General features: G+C 37.5%; 1 protein-coding gene across 2 annotated transcripts in view; it reads left to right on the top strand.

Moving 5' to 3' along the window:
• The window catches only part of ascc3 (activating signal cointegrator 1 complex subunit 3), a 242,887-nt gene that overhangs the window by 146,669 nt on the left and 76,877 nt on the right, over window positions 1-19,341 (top strand). For both annotated transcript variants that reach the window (XM_048152789.1, XM_048152790.1), the window contains exon 14: window positions 6,816-6,950. In XM_048152789.1, the coding sequence (XP_048008746.1) occupies window positions 6,816-6,950 (135 nt within the window). The remainder of the gene's footprint in view (window positions 1-6,815; window positions 6,951-19,341) is intronic.

Genomic DNA, 19,341 nt, shown 5'->3' with positions numbered 1-19,341 from the left:
GTGATGAATGCCAAAGTGCTGGCTCTGTTTCCAGGTACTGACCGTGGCAAAATACAGCCCAAAACAAACAGAACAGCAGCGTTCAGCACATCAACACAGAGCCATTCGGTGTGGCACAGAGCATCACTGCTACGCTGGCTTCAGACTCACATTGTAGCATGTCTGCAGTCGTCCTACTTCCTTTACTTAAATGCATACATTACTTTGATTATCTGAACCTCATCTTTCATTTGGTACAATGTTTTCTTGGAGGTGCTTGTGTGTTAACAGAATAACAATATCTGTCATTTTTTGATAGTTCGATCTAGATTATTAAGTTTAGCAGCTGTGATTTTGAGCTGTAAGCTGATGCCAAACATTTGCATCAAACTCCATTGTTTGCCTTAAATTTGCCAAAATTAAACTGAAACAGGGCCATAACCACCATAGGCATAAACTACTCAACTTTTTTATGGAATTTCCTCATTTTGAATTAAAAATATGCTGTCATTTAAATCACGTCATTCATAACTGAATGTGACAAGACAAGACATTTTTTGTATACATTTTTGACATATTAGACATACAAGTATTAATAAATTATTATTGGCAAAGAGTTTAGATGGCCTACTTCACAACTATAGGCTATAATTAGACCTTGAACTTCTTTTAGCACCACCCCAAAAATGTCCTTGAACTAAAAGGTTAATAAAGTACAAAAATTAATTAAAGGGGACCTAAAGTGCCCCTTTTACAAGATGTACTCTTCTACAACAACTCTTCCTCTTCTCTGAAGTAGCCCATCATGGCATGTTGTGTGTTCTCGGGGGCGGGTTTATGTAAATTTTAAGGTTAGTAATAATAATGTAATATAATAATAATAAAGTTTATTTTCTATAGTGCCTTTAAAAAGTAGCATCTCAAAGCGCTTCACAAGAAGAATAAATAAAACTTACAAGTATACAAACAATACTAAAATAAGTGCGATAAAAAAAACAAAATGCCAAATTAAAGCTGCAAGCATCGATGAAAGGGTCCTCACACCCATGCCACCGCCACCCGGTGGCTTTAGGAAAACATGGTGGGCGGTATGCATTTAAGTATATAAATACAGGAGGACTACGTCAGTCATTTGTATTTGCCACACTTCCTGCTACCAGCTGGTGGCGATATGACTATAACTAAATTTTGGTGTGTGGATGTGTTCAGGCCTTATCAAACATGTGAAGACAGATTGGACATTGTATACTTGAGTTACAACATCTTCCTCTTTCATGGCGAAACATCTAATTTTTTCAGCCCTTCAGTGAAAACTCTAGATCTTCGCAATTTAACATCGTAAAGTCCTTTAGATTATACTGACCAAATATGATGTTGATCTTGATCGAAGGAGTTTGTTAAAGTACAACTTCTGGAAATGGCAAAAACTGCTAAAATTTTGCAGAGAAAACTCAAAATATCTCATATTCCTTTTGGGTTTACAGATTTTGCTTTTTTGTATGTATTACATCTGGTATTAATGTATTAATGCAATACCTACATAATGTAGGTATTACATTATTAGGTGTTACATCTGTCTACCGAATTTCATACTTGTACGTGAAACATAGTGCAAAGGGCTCTTAATTGAAATTTTGTAGATGGTGCTATCGACCCATTTTCACCACGTCTGATGCGTGTGCAAAGTTTCATGAGTTTTCGAGCATGTTTAGGCCCTGACAAATGCGTTTCATTTCAAAGAAGAATAATAATTGACTGAGCAATTACAATAGGGTCCTCACACCATCGGTGCTCGGGTCCTAATAAGAACATACTATCAACAACAAGTAAATAAGAAATTTAACAATTACAAAATAATCAAGTAAAAGCTACCCTAAAGAAATAAGCTTTAAGGGAAAATTTACCACTAAGGGATTCTGCTTGCCTAATCTGAACAGGCAAAGAATTCCAAAGTCTTGGAGCATCTGAGGAAAACGGCCATAGATTTTAAACAATTAAAAGCGCTGGTGTGTAGGGGCTAGAAGCTCAGAGAGATAATGAGGAGCCAAACCATGCAAAGCTTTATAAATAAGCACGAGAATTTTAAAATCAACATGTAATCTGACGGGGAGCCAATGTAAAGACTCCAAGACAGTGATGCGATGCCTTGCTCTGTTTCCAGACAGGATTCAAGTAGCTGAATTTCAAACCAGCTGTTATTTATTTGGGGTAGCTCTTGAGACCCCGACCAGCAAAGCATTACAATAATCAATGTGAGAAAACACAAAGATGTTGATTAACTTTTCAGCCACCGGGAATGACAACATAGGACGCAATCTGGCAATATTTCTAAGATGAATAAATGATGTCTTGACAGTGTTCTGAACATGGGAAACAAATGTTAAATGTGCGTCAAATATCACCCCCAAATATTTTAATTTTGTTTAAAGTTCCAGTGTAGAGCATCCACACTTAAATTTAAAGACCGAGCCTTACATAGCTGGTGGGGGGAACCAATGAGCATTACCTCCGCATTGTCACTGTTTAGACAAAGAACATTTCTATAAATGCATAAATACATTGAGAAAGAAAAGACACACGCACAATAACATCAGGTTTTGAATGTATATAAACCTGAGTGTCATTTGCATAAAAGTGAAAGTTGAGACCAAGTGATCTTAAAATGGATAAATGCAAATTCTAAAAAGTAAAGGACCCAAAATTGATCCTTGAGGAACACCAGATTGCACCACACTGATATCAGACCTGCAACCACCCATAGCAGCGAACTGCTTTCGATCTAAAAGATAAGAGCTTCAGTGCAGTCCCAGATGTCACTAACCCGGGAAGAAGCTTGTTGTAGTCCCAACCAGCCGTTTGTTGTAGTCCTTAAACAGAGAATTCTTTAAAAGAAAATATCTCCCTTTGCATTGAACTTTGAGCGTCGTCATTTTGCAGATGTTGTTTATGATCAAACAGAAACATTACACACTAACTAAAGTTAAAAAGTCATATCATAATCAACCACCCCTTTAAAAAGAAAGACAGAACAGTGAAGAAAAACTGAAAATCATTAAGAGAGAGGGGAACTCGCACAAAAAAGACAAAGACCAGACTCAAAGTGTTCACCTAATACATACTGTGCACAAAAATGGCAAGAACTGGTTGATTTTGACAGTTCCCGGAGTCGAGATGTTTGTTTGTATTTTATCAGCTGAGAAACAAAGTCACAAAGTTCCATGAACGTTTCAGAGTAGAACTAGTTTTTTCAAAGGTTGCCAAAGAGATTCAGGTGTTTCTTATTAGATATCCTCATCCTCAAGCTGTGTTTTTTTCAGAGTTCTGCCATGTTGTGTCTACTATGTGCTTTGTTAAGGTGGTTGTCATTGCACAAAAGCATACAGTTTATACTATCTGCTCAGGGCCAGATAGCATCGCATTTTACTTTAAAGACCCCATGAAACCTGAATCGGCATCGCTTTAGTTCATGATTATGAGCTTTAAATATTTTATGCAGATAGACAAATTTACAGTCATCCAGAAAAACAGATCAAATATATTGAACATATCTTCAGGGGCATATCCAAACTTCCATCCAATAAAATGATCTCTAGAATGAGACTGTCGGTCCCTCAATAATGGCTTCATTTGACTAGTAATAGCATGAAGCAAATCACGGTTCAGGAGGAACTTCATGTTTATGGGTATCAATTGGGTTTCCAAACGAGTTATGCATTTGTGTTACATTCACAGTATTATTGTGGTGGAAAATGTCACACTGTAGGGAGTTAATATGTTAGAATATTATGTGCTAAGTCGAGAACAGTATGTCAGATTTATTTTTCTTCTCCCCTAGCTCTCCCACACCATCAGTACTTTCAGTTAAAGGACGGCGAGAACAGTGAGAGTGTGAGAGAGAGAGAGTCTTTTTGCCATCTCATAACTGTCTTGTATTTCTATTATTGATTGTTTTTGTCTGGGGTATTGACTGCTTTGCAAGGGCAGCCTGAGTGTAATAGGAAAATTACAACCCTCTTTTGTCCTTTGACTAATATGGCACACAGACACCGCTCTGCCCTTCTGCTCATTGTGGATGGAGCTTCTGCCTCGTCAGGTTCAGAAAGAACAATCCAGAAGTTAGAGGCCAGATCCAGATGTGCCAGTTCACATGTAAAAGACCCAGCACAATACTACGTCTGTGACGATGGAAATATTGCATTCAGTACTGAAACGTGCAATATAGTAATTTACAATATAGTAATTCTGCTTGAAAGCAGATGTTACAGATGTTGGGAAATGTCCCGGCCCTTATCATACATCAACACACTACTATCTAACTCAACCAGGCCCCGCCCCTTTATTCTGCGCATTAATTATTTAAATGAGGAATATTGTGACAACCAGCCATATTTTCATTAATTATCAAAAATAATCGCTTTTTCTTGCATAGAACGAAATCGACCAATATTTAAAGGTGCCCTCGAATGAAAAATTGAATTTATCTTGACAGAGTTCAGTACATGGACATGACATACAGTGAGTCTCAAACTCCATTGTTTCCTCCTTCTTATATAAATCTCATTTGTTTAAAAGACCTCCGAAGAACAGGCGAATCTCAACATAACACCGACTGTTACGTAACAGTCGGGATCATTAATATGTACGCCCCCAATATTTGCATATGCCAGCCCATGTTCAAGGCATTAGACAAGGGCAGCCAGTATTAACGTCTGGATCTGTGCACATCTGAATCATCAGACTAGGTAAGCAAGCAAGAACAATAGTGAAAAATGGCAGATGGAGCAATAATAACTGACATGATCCATGATATCATGATATTTTTAGTGATATTTGTGAATTGTCTTTCTAAATGTTTCGTTAGCATGTTGCTAATGTACTGTTAAATGTGGTTAAAGTTACCATCGTTTCTTACTGTATTCACGGAGACAAGAGCCGTCGTTATTTTCATTATTAAACACTCGCACTCTGTATAATGCATAAACACAACTTCATTCTTTATAAATCTCTCCAACAGTGTAGCATTACCCGTTAGCCACGGAGCACTATCAAACTCATTCAAAATCAGAAGTAAACAATATAACAGTATACAATACTCACATAATCCGACGCATACATGCCGCATGCATGACGAACACTTTGTAAAGATCCATTTGAGGGTTATATTAGCTGTGTAAACTTTGTTTATGCACTGTTTAAGGCAAGCGCGAGCTCCGTGGGCGTGGAGCACGAGAATTAAAGGGCCAGTAGCCCTGAATCGGCTCATTTATAATGATGCCCCAAAATAGGCAGTTAAAAAAATGAATTAAAAAAATCTATGGGGTATTTTGAGCTGAAACTTCACAGACACATTCAGGGGACACCTTAGACTTATATTACATCTTTTTAAAAAAAGTTCTAGGGCACCTTTAAATCTCTTAATTGCCTTGAATGCTCAGATGTGAAAAAATGAGGCAAAACCATAATGATCAGGACTAATAATCTGCTTTGCATTTATAGAAATAGCAGTTAGAAGCAGACTCAAGCCGATCCATTACAGGCACACAATAAAATGATTGTCTTTTTAAAGATGCACTTTACAAATTATAGATTATTTTTGCATTTTTGTTTTATGACCACACCATTAGCATATTCTCTTTGATTTGATTGGGTGGCCAGTCATCAGTCTGTGCCTCAACACTGGTTCAGTGTACTTGTCTATTTTGCCTAATATCTAATGTACCAAGTATGAGGTGTGTTGAGCTTAGCAACATTAACTAAAATCAAACTCTTTTGGAAGTAACTGTCATTAGTTAAAGGGATAGTTCACCCAAAAATGAAAATGAACCCATGATTTGCTCACCCTCAAGCCATCCTAGGTATATATGACTATCTTCTTTCAGACAGACACGATCGGAGTTATGTTAAATAATATTCTGGCTCTTCCAAGCTTTATAATGGAAGTGAATGGGGGGATGAGATTTTGAAGCCCAAAAAAGCGCATCCATCCATCATAAATATAATCCATACGACTCCAGGGGGTTAATAAAGACCTTCTGAAGCAAAGCAATGGGTTTTTCTAAGAAAACTATCCATATTTATAACTGTATAAACTATAATAACTGGCTTCCGGTAATGGCTGTACGCATCTAGTTCCGGCGGAAGAGTGACCTCTGACCTGGTGCATGATGTACTGTAGGAGTATTGTAAGCTTGTTTTGTGACCTGTAATTCGTGGACCTCTGTGCTTCCATGTTCATCAATATGTCATATGTCGGGTCAGACGTCACTCTTCTGCTGGAACTAGACTCGCCTGTTACTGGAAACCAGTTATTATAGTTTATAGTTTATTTTTCTTACAAAAACCCATCACTTGGCTTCAAAAGGCCTTTATTAACCCTCTGGAGTCGTGTGGATTACTTTTATGATTGATGGATGCATTTATTTGTCCTTCAAAATTGTGAGCACTGTTCACTACCATTAGAAAGCTTGGGAGAGCCAAGATATTTTTTAATGTAACTCTGATTGTGTTCGTCTGAAAGGAGATAGTCATCTAGGGTGGTTTGAGAGTGAGTAAATCATGGGATAATGTTCAGTTTTGGGTGAACCATCCCTTTAAGCAGCATGAGTTCTTGCCTGTGTAGAGAAGTGGCTGATGTATTGGAATTTTTTCAATTATCGGCATGATTGGTTTGCAGGTTTGCCGACGTGTCTGAATAAATAAATTTTATACTGGCCATCAAAAATCACTTCCGGTCAACCATTAATGTAGAGTGTTTGTGTTCAGTCATGCGTGAGGTTCAGTTGTGTTCAGTATCAAACGTAACCTAACCAAGTGCTGCTGTCCTGTGTTTGTTTCAGGTGATGGTGTTCGTGCATGCCCGCAACTCTACTGTCCGCACTGGCATGAGTCTGATCGAGATGGCCAAGAACCGGGGAGAGCTGTCTTTTTTCCAGGTCGACCAGGGTCCAGACTACGGCCAGTGTGAGAAACAGGTACACGCTACTTGCAGTACATATCAAAATCTGGTTTCACACTGCACTTTCCAAGCCCTTTTTCACCATTATAGTTTTGTGCAAGAGTCTATTTAAAGATATATGGTCTTTCTGGACAGTCTGCGCTGCAAGTCTGAGAATGAATGGAATAATCTCTTCAGCGTTCGCTTTCCTACGTGTTTTATACCCATCATAGAGAACCTGCGTCGCACTTCTGCTTAGGACAAAGAAATTCAGAGTGGGCTCTCTTCAGCCGACCAAAGCGGTGTTATTTATGAGCAGTTATTCACCGGCTCTGCAGGAGAGAAAAGTGAGAGAAATTGAGGTCAGTCACCTATGCTAGCAGTGGCGGTTTCTGAGAGAATGGTAAACACAGGCAGGAGACGTACCTGTGAGGGCCAAACGGGTGCGGACGCTTTGAAATGAAACCCGAAGGCGATGCAGCTCTAAACTTTTGGATGCTGCCCTATTAGCTGGAGTGGGCGTGCAATTAGAGCCCCCGCAGAGGCTGACATTCAAACGCCGCTCGAGTGTGTGGTCCAGCTGCTGCGTTTGAAGATGCACTTAGACACACTAGAAGAGACCAGAGCCCATTCATGTGCGCTTTACGTTTTGTCAGAGGAATTGCGGTGGAGGAGCACACTACACTTTAATACTTTGAAAATGTTTATAAAGAAGCCGGCAAGTCCACTTGTGATGTCAGTCAAAGTTTCATTTGCCAACAAAAGGTGCCATTTTGAATTGAATATCAGAGGATTGTACGTCCTTTCTGCGACCCTGTGAAAACCTTGTGTTGTGGTTATGTTTTCACTTCTGCCATATGTTAATTAAGGCTGGGTATTGACACAGATTTCAACAATTTGATTCCATTCTGATTCACAAGCTCTCAATTTGATTCCAATCTAAATTTGGAAATATTTCACATACATGTTAATTTTTCCAATAATAATACTCTACACAGGAAACCATCTCATATGGTGCATTGCACTAATAATAAAGGTTTAAATTGAATTACTATTTATTTTTAGATATTATAATCAACAAAACGGAGTTGTAAATCAGAAACCGAGTTGTATACAAACTAGGGCTGTGGACCAATTAAAAAAAACATATTAATTACACGTATTTCTGTAATTAATCGTGATTAATCACGCCTTGTATTAAAATGTGTAATCATGTATAAATTAAATATAATTAATCTTTGTTAAAAGCTACAAAAGTGATTTTCTCTTTGTCTTTTGTTGCTTGATTAACATTAATGACACAGACAGCAGCAGGTTTATTAGGCTGCTGTCACTTTAAGAGCAAATGCACAAATCCAATATGCTGATACCTATCTGTTTTCTTTCTTAATTTTTTCACGTAAGTCATAAGCGACTGTGTATATGAGGATATTCACAGAGATGGGCATTTTGACATAATTTGTGCGTGTATGTGTCCGTTCAAGCACAAAAAGACGAGAAAAAGAACTGAATTCAGTGTTCACGTTCTGTCTGTGCGACCGTCTGTGTTTCCGCACAGAAAACAGTGTGTGAGTACCGAATTGAGTTCTCTTTCTTGCACTTAAATGGTTTAAAATCACTTGAATGTTTAAACTGACATGACCTAAAACACGTGCAGATGATAACTTTTCACTTTATGATGGTTAAACTTTACAATTAATCCGAGAATCACGTGTGTTTCGATCCGTGGTGCCTGGTCCATGTGGATCTACGATCCCTATACTTGACATCACACATCCTGTGATGTGACTATCATGGATGCACAAGTCACAAAACCGATGCTAAAATGAGGTATACTGCGCAGCCCTGGTGCTTGTGTATAATATTGATTGACCAGAGTATTGATACTATGGAAAATGAGAATTAAAACAAATGTTTCAAATGTGCAGAATCAGTATGTACCGAAAAATTTGTATTTTTGACATCCCCAGTTTATTGTTTTATATAGTGTATAGTTTTAGATCACTGCTAATGCCATTTTTCCTGTGCATATGCAGCTCTACCAGCTGATCTGGGGTGTGTGTGTGTGTGTGTGTGTTATAGATGAGTGGTGGGATATATGTGCGCACAGAGAGGTGGAGCGTTGCTCTCTCAACACTACAGTCACACTTTAACTCCATATATAAATCTCCCAGCAGAAGGTGGAGTGATACATTTAGTAACCTTTCCGTGGGTCCCGCGGGCTCGACCAAAATGGATGCTGTCTTTAATCTACACCCCATTTAAGTGAGGCCTACATGAGGCTATAGCGTTCTCCTCAAAGCCTGCTCAGGCAGAAATAGGATTTGCATTATAAATGACATAATTTTTAGCACATTGAAGATGTGTGCTATGTGCAAGTGTTTCTTTTAAAGTAACATGTTCAGAAAATACTAATTCAGAAAGTGCCGCTTGTTGCTTCGTTACTCGCCGTGTTAAAACACATTAACAGCGCTGATGATAAGGAATTGTAGTGATAAATTGATCGCCAAGGAAGAGCTCAGTGCCAATATCTTGTATCCAAAGAAGTTTACCTCCAAGTGCCATTTAAGTGGTGTTTCTGTGAGGATTTGGTGATATGTTGTAGATTCTGTCTCTTCCGGAGCAAAGGGCCCAAATGTGATATTTCTGATAAGAGTTTAAGTCTGTTTGTGAGGATTAAAGTGAGGTAAAGTGTGTTTTTGTGCTCTGTAACATCACAATATCTCCACACACACACACACACACACACACAACCTCAGTACTCACCTTCTGATGACACAGCTTATTTACTTATGAAAATCACCCCTCATTAATATTAATGCTCTCTTAATCTCACATATGAATATGGAGGGGGAAACAGATCACCTGTAAGGTCAGTTATATAAAGTAGGATTGTTTATAATTCTGTAAAAGTCATAGGTGAGCGTACTTCATAATGCTCATTAAAGCACTTTATGTGTGCGTTTGAAGAGGCTGTCAATCAGGCTCACATATCTTAATGCATCCTCTGAGATAAGAGCCTCTATAAGCGCTTTTTTGCCCCGTGACTCCAAACGCTCGCTACTAAAGAGCAGAAAGCTCTAATTGTGTGTGTGTGTGTGTGTGTGTGTGTGTGTGTGTGTGTGTGTGTGTGACATTAACAAGCTGATTGAGTGTGTTTATGGTTTGTTAATGCTAGTTAATTGACTGCACAGAACACACACACACACACACACACACACAAAGTCTTTTCAAAATATGAGGATATTGCATAAAACAAGTTAAATTAATATTGAAAAAAAAAAAAAAAAAAAAAAAAAATATATATATATATATATATATATATATATATATATATATATATATATATATATATATATATATATATATATATATATATATATATATAATATGAAGACTTCAGATGCAAAAGCCTCTGAGTGCCATTTGAAATTTTCTTCTAAAATGAGCATTTTTATCAAGCTTGTGTGTTTAGGTTCAGTAATTTTCACTTTAATGGCAATTAATAAGTCATTTGCATTGCCATTAAAGTGAAATAACTGAACATAAACATACAAGCTTGATAAAAATGCTCATTTTATAAGAAAATTTCAGATGCCACTTAGAGGCTTTTGCATCTGAAGTCTTCCATTCTGTGAAGTAATATTACAGAAGATCATCATTTGAATAAGTAAAACCATAAATTTAAAAATGATTTTTTTTAAATATATTTTAAAGTTGGCAGAGCTGTATTTCCAGTGTCTCATATGCTGATTATCAATGGAAACCATGATACATTTTTCAGGATTCTTTGATAAATAGAAAAGACAGCTTTTATTTGCAGTGTAATTTTCTTGCATCAATGCAAATGCTGTTCCTTTTGATCAGTTTAATGCATCCTTGATAAATAAAAGTATTCATTTCTTTAAAAATAATTACTGACCCCAAACCTTTGAATGCAGTACATGATATTAATTGCCTCCAATATGTCCTAATTTCTTTTTGGCCAGAATAACAGCGGTTGATATTTTGTGAATTGCTTGTTCAAAACTTTACATGCGCCCATGTTTTTGTGCTGATGCGTGTGAATGTTACGGACGGGTACAGGAAGTCCAGCTCTCAGGGTGATCTGCTTGAAGGACTCAACCTATTAATAGAAATGACAGATAGAGATCCTTTCACGTGCCCTCTGACTATTCATATCCCATTCACACGCCTTAAGCACTGAGCAGCCCATCAGTAATGCAGCGTTTCAGTATTCAGGGAGACAGTTCCCGGGGTTATGTTTTCTCAACTATTATGTTTATGTAGGCGTCTCAAAGCATACCAACATAACCAGTTCCATCATGATGAGTGATGCGCTTCGCTGCAGATATGTTCTTGTGTTTTATTGCAGTCAACTGATGGGATTTCTTTCTCCATCTTCATCTTTCTTTAGTGTGTAATGTTGCTGTTTGATCATGAAAAAGGCGAGAGTTCTTCTTTATATGAGTGTCAGTGTTTCTGAAACGCCTCCATTGAGTTTTCTTCACAATATTCCTCATTTAAATAATTCATATGCAGAATAAAGGGGCGGGGCCTGGTTGAGTTAGTTAGTAGTGTGTTGAAACTGGCGGTTATGGTAAGGGGCGGGACATTTCCCTAACACCAATCACAACACACTGCTCCAGCCGACCAATCAGAGCACATTGTGCTTTTCAGAAGGAGGGGCTTCATAGAGACAGGAACTAAACAGAGCGTTACTGACAAACTGGGAAGAGAGGAGCTGCAGCAATGGAGAAAATGAGGAAAATAATCAACATTCAAGCATGAAAACCTGTTCTGGTAGAGCCCAAAACATCATCAAGACTTTGAGAAAAGGCTTAATAGGCCGCCTTAATATAATCATGCATTTATAATAGCAAAATAAGTGGATTTATACTATTATTCTAACCATAAACAGAATGTATTTGAAGTAAAAGAAATGAAAAGTACTGTTTCAAAGGTCTTCCTCACTGATCTGTCTTGCATTAAAAGCATGACTCGGTTCAAACCCATCTGATGGCCCCTGTCCCGCTCTGTCATGCCCCTAGATTTCACTCTTTCAGATCGGAGCCTCTCCGTTACGCTCCCTTGGTCTCCCATGCAGTCTCTGCGTCAGGACCTCCTCTCTCCCATCGGTGGATGAAAGGAGACACCTAGTGCTCAGACCGACAATCCACACGAGCAGCGCGAGAGAGACGCATCACAGAAGTGTGTGCTGATGATTAAAGCCGCGAACGCAGTCTGGAGAGTCTGGCACGGACAGATCGGTGGGAGCTGTGAGGGATTTTATGTTTTTCTTTCTGTGAAGGAAACATCAAGTATGACAGCAGGTCTTCTCTCAGATGGGAGAGTTTCTCTTTCTGTCTGCTAAACCCCCTTGGCCTCATGGGACAGGTCTGCAAGATTTAGCTCATTAATTTCTATTGTTTGCGCTTTCAACTATTTTTAACTTCTCTCTCCTGTGAGGATGTCACTATTCAGTGCAGGACAAAAGGGCTTTGTTGTCTTGTCTGCACAATTAAGACAACCAAACGTTCAGTCGGTCTCTGTGAAAGCTTGTGGAAGTAGAGCACTTCCAGGAAACAGCAGGAATGCACTTGTTTTTAATCCGTTTGACCACATATAATAGATATATTTAATCATAGAAACATAATAGAAATCAAATATTTTTTATACAATTCCCAATTCTCCCCATTTCCTTCCTTTTTCCCACTCTTTTCCAATTTCCTTTCCTTTCCATTCCTTTCCTTTCCTTTCCTTTCCTTTCCTTTCCTTTCCTTTCCTTTCCTTTCCTTTCCTTTCCTTTCCTTTCCTTTCCTTTCCTTTCCTTTCCTTTCCTTTCCTTTCCTTTCCTTTCCTTGTTTTCTTTTCCTGTTAAATCCCTTTTTTCCCCATTTCCTTTCTCTTCCTTTTCATTGTCCTGTTTCCTTTTTATTTCCCCCTTCATTTGTAATTCCCCCTTTCCTTTCCTTTCCTTTCCTTTCCTTTCCTTTCCTTTCCTTTCCTTTCCTTTCCTTTCCTTTCCTTTCCTTTCCTTTCCTTTCCTTTCCTTTCCTTTCCTTTCCTTCCCTTTTCTTTCCTTTCCTTTCCTTTCCTTTTTTTCACTTTCTCTTTCCTTCTTCCTTTTCATTTTTCCCCATTTCTTTACTTTCCCTTTTCCTCATTATTTTCCCCAATTAATTTCCTTTCTTTTTCATTTTCCTTTCTTTTCCTTTTCTTTTCACTATTATCCTCCCCATTTCCTTTTCATTTCCCCATTATTTTCCTTTTTTCACTTTCCTTTTCCTTTTTTTCACTTTGTTTCCCCATTCCCTTTCCCTTTCATTTTCCCATTCCTTTCCTATGTCTTTTCCTTTCTTTTCATTTTCACCTTTTTTTCTCCTTTTCATTCCCCTATTGTTTTTCCAATTTCCTTTTTTATTTTCTTATTCCTGTTAAATGCCTTTCTTTCCCCAATTTCCTTTACTTTCTCTTCCGTTTTGCTTTCTTTTTTGTTTCCTTTTTATTTCCCACTTCCCCCTTATCTTGCCTTTATTTTCCACGTTGCTTTCCTTTCACGCTCTGCTTTTCCTGTTATGTTCCTTCTTTTCCCCATTTAATTTACTTGCTTGTCCCTTTTTGCTTTCTTTTTCCTGTTTCCTTTTTTTATTTCCTATTCCTCCTTACTTTTTCCTGTTTTTATTCCCCCATTCTTTTCCCCCATACCTTCCCCTTCCATTTCTATTTGCTTTTTCCTTTCCTTTCCTTTCCTTTCCTTTCCTTTCCTTTCCTTTCCTTTCCTTTCCTTTCAATACTAATCAATACTATTTTTTTGCCAGTGTTTGGCCAATGGAACCATTACCCAGTAAATGACTTTATGTTGTCTGTTTAAAGACGTATTAAGTGTTTAATTCTCTATCATTATGTTTTGAAATCCAGCTTAAAGAGATGCATTTGTAACAAAACTGATTGCATGTTGTCAGCATTTTAGAGTACGGAGACGCAGCGGAAGAGGCAGAATGGACGTTGCCAAAGCCAAGAAAATGGGAATGAAAGAGATTTGAGTGTCGGGTCAGATGCTCTGGTAATGTCCCTGTCAAACTAGACGTATTAAGACTCGTAATGTCTTTGTCTCAGCAGTGAGTCTGATTTCTTATTCAGGCATTGCTCATAGAGACTTTTTTACCGATCCTGAGTGTCATTCGAGAAGCAGAGGTCATTGTGTTTGTGCTGGCCACAGGCTGCTCGCTCAGATCTCGTCACGTCTCAGTATCTTCATCACCTAGAGGTGCGTGCTGTGTCTCTGTGCGGCATGGCTACTGTCTGCTTGTGTTAAGACACAGTAATGGCTAATCAGCGTTGTCTGCCGCGGCCGGTGGAAGGCAGCCCGGCTTCTGCTTAGCGCGCAGGGAAATAATCTCTCTTCAGCGGCCCTTAATCAGCCTTGATCAGAGAGCCGATGCACTGCCATTTTGAATCCCACCTCTGAACGTGAGCGCCTGCCCCAGCCTCACTTTAACTTACGCTCAGAGAGCGCAGCATTAACACTCTGTGACACCTCAAAGCAAACCTTAGCGTTTCAATTAGAGCCTTCTGTGGGCCTCGCCGTGCCCTGGAGAACGTATGCCGCTCCTCTCTCTCTCAGACACACTCTTGCATGCGTTTCACTGGGTGTTTCTCTTGTTTACCTCTTGTGATTACTGATTTTTCAAGATGATTCATTTTCAGCTGCCGGTAAGTATAGAAAATAGGTTATACGTTTAGAGAAACTAAAGCAGAGCTGCTTTATATTCTGCGTTAGAGGTGAATAAACCGTATATTTGTAAAATCCAGACCCATGTTCTCTTCAGGCGTCAGGGAAAAGCAAACAGCTTCAAGGTTAAACTTCATCCAGATCGTGTATCTTCAAACCTTTGGCATTATGATAATGTTTTACTGTAAGGTACAATGTATGATCAGGTAATGCTGTATAATACTGTCAGGTAATACCGTGCATACGTTTTTTTTTTTTAATAATTGAATACTTTTATTCACCAACGACACATTTTTACATTGTTACAAAAGCTCTATTTCAGATAAAAGTTGTATGTTCTATTTTCAAATAAATGATTTATAAACTACATTAACAGAGATTAGGATTATTACTGTTCATTGTTATTTCACAGTATTTAATAGAATAGTTTGCCCAAATTCTGTCATCATTGGAACACTTTCATGCTGTTTTTCCTCTACAACACAAAAGATTACATTTGATGAATGTTCAGTGGTGAAAGTCAGTGAGATCCAAAACGTTCAGGCTCCAGAAGAGAATATAAAGACCAGACAGGTGTATTCTACATCTTGATCAATTTATATGATGAACATAGTGTTGTCACGGTACCAAAATTACAGTAGTCGGTACCAATACCAGTAAAATATGGTTCTCTGTTTCCTGTGGTACCAATTTCGGTACCACAGGGAAATCTGTTGGAACTACTTTACTATTTTATTTAACTAGCTTATTAAAAAAAAAAAAAAAAAAAACATATTAAATATGATGGTAATCATATGTATAATAAAAAAAAAAAATAATAATAATAATAATAATAATAATAACTTTCTGATCAATAACAGACACTAACTTTCCCATTACAGGGTGATGTTTCCCCATTTAAATTAATTTCCTGGAGCATTTGTACCATTATGAGAGAAATTTTTCTAATCTTATTAAATGCATGCATCACATTTAATCAATTTCTTAAGTTAAAATAGAAAAATTGTTTTAAAATGTTCAACAATAAATTCAATTACACAAATAAGACCCAATCAGACTGTTACCAATCAAAAAAAAATCATCAAAAAATCCATCTTTGCACTGCAGAAGTGACATAGAAGCTCAATCTGAAGTGGTTTTTAGACACATTTACATAGACTGCTTAATGTAGCTCATGGGTAAATAATGTTCTACGAATATTTTTAAATATAATTTTTTGAATTTAGAAATATGTAAAAAAAAAAAAAAAATGAATCTTTAAAATTTTAATATTTTAAGTAAAAACAGTCTATACACTGCAAAAAATGCTGTTCTTGCTTAGAGTTGTTGTCTTGTTTCTAGTCAAAATATCTTAATTCTATTCTTAAATCAAGAAGCATTTTCTTGACAAGTAAAAATTATTTTCTTGTTTTTAGGAAAAATAAGTCAAAATTAAGTGAGTTTTTCCTTAAAACAAGCAAAATAATCTGCCAGTGGGGTAAGCAAAATAATCTTATATCAAACCAAAAATAAGATATATAATCTTGTTTTCAGTTTGGATTAAGATTATTTTCCTTACCCCACTGGCAGATTATTTTGCTTGTTTTAAGGAAAAACTCACTTAATTTTGACTTATTTTTCCTAAAAACAAGACAATTCTTTTTACTTATCAAAAAAATGCTTCTTGATCTAAGAATTTTTAGATATTTGGACTGGAAACAAGACAAAAACTCTAAGCAAGAACAGCATTTTTTGCAGTGTATAAAGTGTAAATATGAAAATAAAACAGCCAGTAGGTGGCGGTAAATCTTAATATGCGAGTCATTCATTCAGTGGTTCAAAACGCAGATTCATTCAAAATCACCGTTGCTTGGAGATGCGCAACAGTTCTGGCATGTCTTTGTTTGAAACTATTTTCACGAAATCAAGCAAAAACACGTACGTGTTTATTTTAGCTATTCGTTCAGTGAAAGGACACACTACAGCCTGTAAAACTATGAAATAAATATCAGTAAATAATGCGCGCGCGAGTGTGTGTGATAAAAGTGCAGAAAAGAATGACAGCTCAATTATACAGCTTACACCAATAAACTAAATTGCTTTTTAAAAGTTAAATAATTAATAACGTATGTTTCAAAAAAAATTGACCATATTTCGCTTTTTTTTTTTTCTCACACCAACGAACTGACTAAAAGCACTATGTCCAAAATCTGCTGCTGCCAGTTTTCAAAGTTCTCTCTCCTCTCTCCTGACGAGGATGCAAAAAGCCTGTCCTCTGTGTAACCCAACAGCTGGGTTGCTGTAGTAAATAAGTCACCGCGGGGTTGTTGTGTCGTAGGGGGGTGGGGAGGGGTGTATTGTTTAAACTGTCCGTGAGATTGACCAGCCTCTAACCCAATGCAAGTTTGTACACAAAAACTACCCAACCATGGAAAAAACAAACCCAACAAAATGACCCAACAGGCTGAACCCATCATTTGGGAAGAAAAACAACCCAGCGTTTTTTTAGTGCAGCATTGTGAGTTTTGCACGGACGAGCATCTCTCGCATGTTCAGACAGTGTAAAACTCATATATTTGAAATGGCCTCATGCTGGTAAAGGGCATAAACTGTGTGCTGGTGATATTGAGATTGCATATGGCATGATATGATAATGATACAAAATGACATAATCACTTCTGAAAATCGCACATCAGAATGTATAATTTAGCACTTTAGACTTCATATAAGGACCTGCATTTGAATTTAGAAAAAAGGCATGACAGATGATGTTCAGTTACTCCACTGCTGCGCTGCCACCGGCCACATTAACACAGAGAGCCGTGCTCTGATTATAGCGCTGATAGAATCCAGAGATCCACAGAGACCAGCTGATTGGAGCCCCAAATTGACCTAGAGAAGAACAGAAATAGCAGAGGAGCTTTTTTGGAACTGATACTCTTATGAAGGAGCAATTCATTAAAGCCGTGTGATGATCAGTGGTAAGCAATGAGACATTTATCTCCATACGACAGGATGGTATGTTTACATCTGTTATTATCTAACAGATGGAAGTCGCTTAATAAGGAAAGGCAGTTAACGTCATCATAGAGGACGTTTATATTCAATCCAGCATATTGATCACCAAACCTGAAGATAATGCCATTAACAGAGTAAGTAGCCTCTTAAATTTAAAGGATTAGTTTACTTCAGAAATAAATTTTCCTGATAATTTACTGACCTCCATGTCATCCAAGATGTTCATGTTCATTTCTTTCTTCAGTGGAAAAGAAATGAAGGTTTTTGATGAAATCATTCCAGGATTTTTCTCCATATAGTGGACTTCACTGGGGTTCAATGGGTTGAAGGTCCAAATGTCAGTTTCAGTGCAGCTTCAAAGAGCTTTAAATGATACCAGACGAGGAATAAGAGTCTTATCTAGAGAAACCATCATCATTTTCTAAAAAAAAAAAAAAAAAATATATATATATATATATATATATATATATATCCACGACATCACACATTACGCAATCACGTTGGAAAGGTCACTCATGACATAGGCAGAAAATCTAAAAACTCCATCTTATTTTCTCCTCCAACTTCAAAATCGTCCAACATCATTGTTTTACCTTTTTTTTGTAAAGGACGTTTGACTTGGTCTTTGCACATTCGCTTTGTAAACACTGGATCGGTACTTCAGCCTACGTCACGCGTGACCTTTCCAACATGATTACGTAATGTGTGGAGCATCACAGAGCAGTGCAAGACGAGCATTTGTGGTTAAAAAGTTTTTTTTTTTAGAAAATAGCCAATGGTTTCTCTAGATAAGACTCTTATTCCTCGTCTGGGATCATGTAGAGCTCTTTGAAGCTGCACTGAAACTGTAATTTTGACCTTCAACTGTTTGGAGTCCAGTGAAGTCCACTATATGGAGAAAAATCCTGGAATGTTTTCATCAAAAACCTTCATTTCTTTTAGACTGAAGAAAGAAAGACATCTTGGATGACATGTGGATGAGTAAACTATCAGGAAATTTTAATTCTGGAGTGAACTAACCCTCTAATTGGCCGCTCCAGGTGCCACTCCAGAATTCTAAACCCTGATTGGCCGTTTCCTGAAAGCAGTTCTGAGGAAAATGTAACGTTACATGTCATATTGTTCTCAAGCTGTTTTATTGACGTCTTTCTGCTGTTGAAACACTGAGACATGAATCATTTCAGTAAGTTGTACTGTATCTTTCAACATTCCTTCTGATGGTCATTCATGTTTGTTTCGTGCTGTAATTAGTAGTAAAGAGGAAGAGATGACCTGAGGTGGATACAGCGATCTGTCATGTTACATTAAAGAGCACCGAAACGGCATTTGTTGGTTGAATTTGGTTATAAAATTGAAATTTTAAAAAGAAGCTTATTGCGATTATTGGATGGCAGGCGCTACAAATAATGTTTAGTGAAGTTTTGATCATGCATCGACTGAAAGCAAAAAACGAAAAGATCTCAGATCATCAAAATGAAGATCCATTAAAAAAAGAGAAAATAATTTCAAGCTAGCCCTAGAGTCCACACAGCTGACGTGTTTTCCTGTTGTAACTTCTCCACGTTGTGTTCATGACCCTGACACTGGTAAAACACACCGTCAGAGAAGTGTTAATTAAACGTCACTGTTTCAGTCAACAGCTCTCAAAAAGTGTTTCGGCTGAAATTTTTGGTTGCTGAAATTTTGGTGCATCAGT

The sequence above is a fragment of the Megalobrama amblycephala genome, linkage group LG13, assembly GCF_018812025.1.
Source record: "Megalobrama amblycephala isolate DHTTF-2021 linkage group LG13, ASM1881202v1, whole genome shotgun sequence".
Taxonomy (NCBI): domain Eukaryota; kingdom Metazoa; phylum Chordata; class Actinopteri; order Cypriniformes; family Xenocyprididae; genus Megalobrama; species Megalobrama amblycephala.
This window is presented reverse-complemented; position numbering and strand designations above follow the sequence as displayed.